Genomic DNA, 3,752 nt, shown 5'->3' on the forward strand with positions numbered 1-3,752 from the left:
ATCTTTCTTTCAAACTTCTAAATTTGATAATACAATTTGTAAAAATCTTCAATTATATGACATCTATGAAAAGAAGCAGAGAAGACAATATGCAAATTGAAGTAGAGGCCATGGCTAATTGCGCCTTAATGCTTTTGTCTCGTTTCAGCAACACTTCTTCATCATCAGATCATCATCACATTAATGATTTTGAATGCAAGACTTGCAATAAACATTTCCCGTCTTTCCAAGCCTTAGGCGGTCATCGTGCAAGTCATAATAAAAAGCCAAGATTACTCGGAGAGTTTCTTGTTCAAACCAACAAAAAGAATAAGGTGCATAAATGCTCTATTTGTGGTGTGGAGTTTTCTTTGGGTCAAGCCTTGGGAGGGCACATGAGGCGTCATCGCGATGAAATTAATAAAACGTCGACAACGATGATACCAGTGTTGACGAAGTCCAATAGCAGCAAGAGGATATTTTGTTTGGACTTAAACTTAACCCCTCGTAATGATAATGTTGATTTCAAGTTATGGCCGACGGCACCAATTGCATCTCCTGTTTTGAGAATCTTTATTTAATTAGTTCATTTTAGACATTTTGCATTCATTTTTGTTGTATATAATCCTTAATTAGTTCGTTCATTCTTTTTCTTCAGGAACGTAATAAAGTTTGATTCAATAAAGTTTTGCAAAAAAATTCTCGGAAGTCATATCACCAAAATATATATTAATGAGCTAATCCATACGAAAATTGCCTAATTCATATAAATAGGTCCCTAGATGTCCAAAAATCACTCTAAAAATGATGAGACTGTACGCACTACTCCCTTAAAAGGTTTCGTAAAAAATTCATCCGGAAATCATATCACCAAAATATTTATGGGCTAACACATACAAAAAATTGAGAAAATTGTCTAATTCTTATAAATTGACCCCTAAATTCCTAAAAATCACTCTAAAAATGGTGAAATTGTATGTACTGCTCCCCCAACTCCCTATAGAGGGTTCCATAAAAGTTTCACAAAAAATTCATTGGAAGACCATATCACCAAAATATTCATGGGCTAACACACACGAAAAACGCATAAAATAATTTCTATAAATTGGCCCCTAATTAATGCCCAAAATTACTCTAAAAATAGTGAGACTGTAGGTACTGCTCCCCTAACTCCATACGGAGGGTGCCATAAAGGTTTCACAAAAAAATAGTCTAGAAGTCATATCACCAAAATATTCATAGGCTAACACAAATTGGAAACTAAGAAAATTGCCAAATTTTACCTTTTTTCTTGTGCTATAGTCCAAGGATTTTTGGTAATACGGGATCCAGTTTGTTTTTTGGTTGAAATTTTTCATGGACGTTCGTACGATCTTATTAATGGCGTGAGGTTGTCCTGAGGGGCAAACATACACATTTTCAAGTTTAAATGAGCCACAATGTGGGAAAAACATAATTTACCGTTTTTCGTGTGCTAGTCCATGGGTTTTTGGTGATACATGATCCCGACTTGTTTTTTGCCAAAATTTTCATGAATGTCCATTACGACCTTATTAATGGCGTGAGTTGGTCTCGAGGGGAAAACTGACGCATTTTCAAGTTCAAACGAGCCCCAATGCGGGAAAGACCGAATTTACCATTTTTGTATGCTATAATCCATAGATTAATGGTGATACGTGATCCCGACTTGTTTTTTGGCTGAAACTTTTAATGGACGTCCGATATAACTTTATTAATGGTTTCACAAAAAAAAAGTCTAGAAGTCATATCACCAAAAATATGCATAGGCTAACACACATGAAAAACTAAGAAAATTGCTGAATTTTACCATTTTTCGTTTGTTGATAGTCCATGGATTTTTGGTAATACGGGATCCCGACTTGTTTTTGGCCGAAATTTTTCATGGACGTCCGTTACGACCTTATTAATGGCGTGAGTTGGTCTCGAGAGGCAAACAGACACATTTTCAAGTTCAAACGAGCCCCAATGTGAGAAAGACCGAATTTACTGTTTTTCGTGTGCTATGTCCATAATTTTTTGGTGATACATGATCCCAACTTATTGTTTACCGAAATTTTTCATGAACGTCCGTTACGACTTTATTAATGGCATGAGTTAGTCAATCCAAACAAGCTCTTATTTACGAAAGTTACAGGAGGAGGACGAAACGGAACAACCCACACTTATTAAGAATGAGATGATATCAAATTGTCTTTCTTTTTTATGTTGTAAAACTTAAATAATATATTTTTAAAATATAATTAAATACACTATATATATATCAAATATCATTGCATTCGTCACCATCACCAACCTAAAAAAAAAGTACTATTACACTGTTGCTGTTAGTTAATTAGTGCTAATTAAAGAATTAGCACTAAACCATGTTAGTTGGTCTTTAGGTTTCAACTTATGTGTTCCAAGTCACTGCTTTCATCACCAAGAAAGTACTTAGTTGAAAAGGCATAATTTGTTCTTTACAAATGTCTACGCCATGTGTTTTCCCCAGCCCCTGATAATGTCAATCTTAATACATCGTTTTAAATTAGATGTCATATTTTATATTTCAAAATTTAAATTATTTGAATATGAATTGATATTCTAAAGTATATTTGCAAAAGAAAACCCACAATTTTATATCTATCTATCATTTATTTCATACGTAAATAAAATTTATATAGTTGATAATAATTATTACTCATACCAATCTTTAAAACCATTTATGTCGGATATAACCATTATTCTCACCAACCAAATTTATAGTTGATATTATTATTCTTACCAACTTTTAAATCATTTATAATATCGAATATAACCATTACCCTCACCAACCAAATTTAAAATTGATATTATTATTCTTACAACTTTTTAAACCATTTACATCGAGAAATGGATGCTCAATTGTCCATACTATGTAGGAGAATTATATTAAAGAGTAGTACACTACAATCCATGTTCAAATTTATTTTTTTATTGAGTTAAAGTTCGATTAATAAATATTGTATATTTCTTTATGATAGCGCATTATATTTTTATTATAAATTTTTATTTATTTACTAAGATTGTATAAAGAATCGAAACATTTACTTTGAAATACAAATATCTCAATTCTTTATACAATCTTAACAAATATCAATGTGAATAATTTTTTATTCCTTAACCGGAAAAATATGTGGCCATGACATGTGAGTAGTAGAACGTCTGCTCCTACTTGGAAGTGTTGTAGAAAGCTCAAAGAAGGCAACATTACTTTTCCGCTCACATGAAATGACCTGAAATATTCCTTATCCACATGATTGACTAACGCGTTACTACGTACCTACCCCTCACTTCAAATCAATTGATTCCTTTTCCACTTGTAAAGTACTACTTCCGCGTCAATTTTTATTTGTCTGTTATATTATTTTGAAATATTTTAATAATATTTATTAAGTTTATAAAATTAATGAATTTATATTTAATAAGGGTGATTTGGTAAATTATCTCTGTCATTTACCATTTCTAATTAATTCGTGTGTCACATCAAATAGTAGACAACTATTGTTAGACAGATAAAGTATCTCTAGGATTTCTTTGACTCACGTAACCTAAAGTCAAACATTATTAATTGTTACTAATTAATAAAGAATAATGTGATGCACGTTTTTTTCAAAAACACGTCAACCTTGTCTTATCTCATACCAATATAAATTTGAAGCAAAGAGCAACCAAATGTGTATCATATTCTTCACTTCAAACTTCAAACTTTCACACATTTCTTCTAACTTCAAAAA

The 3,752-nt window shown here is 31.7% G+C and overlaps 1 protein-coding gene across 1 annotated transcript; it reads left to right on the forward strand.

Moving 5' to 3' along the window:
* On the forward strand, window positions 1-637 carry LOC125831961 (zinc finger protein ZAT11-like). The gene has a single exon (XM_049511084.1). It carries the CDS (start codon window positions 57-59, stop codon window positions 558-560), a length of 504 nt encoding a protein of 167 aa, XP_049367041.1. The 5' UTR covers window positions 1-56; the 3' UTR covers window positions 561-637.
* Window positions 638-3,752: the final 3,115 nt, after the last annotated feature.

Source organism: Solanum verrucosum, unplaced genomic scaffold, assembly GCF_900185275.1.
Source record: "Solanum verrucosum unplaced genomic scaffold, falcon-dt-bn FXZP01000042.1, whole genome shotgun sequence".
Taxonomy (NCBI): Eukaryota; Viridiplantae; Streptophyta; class Magnoliopsida; order Solanales; family Solanaceae; genus Solanum; species Solanum verrucosum.

Excerpts from the sequence above, each read along its gene's own strand:
- LOC125831961 (XM_049511084.1), top strand. The coding sequence starts at position 57 with ATGACATCTATGAAAAGAAGCAGAGAAGACAATATGCAAATTGAAGTA.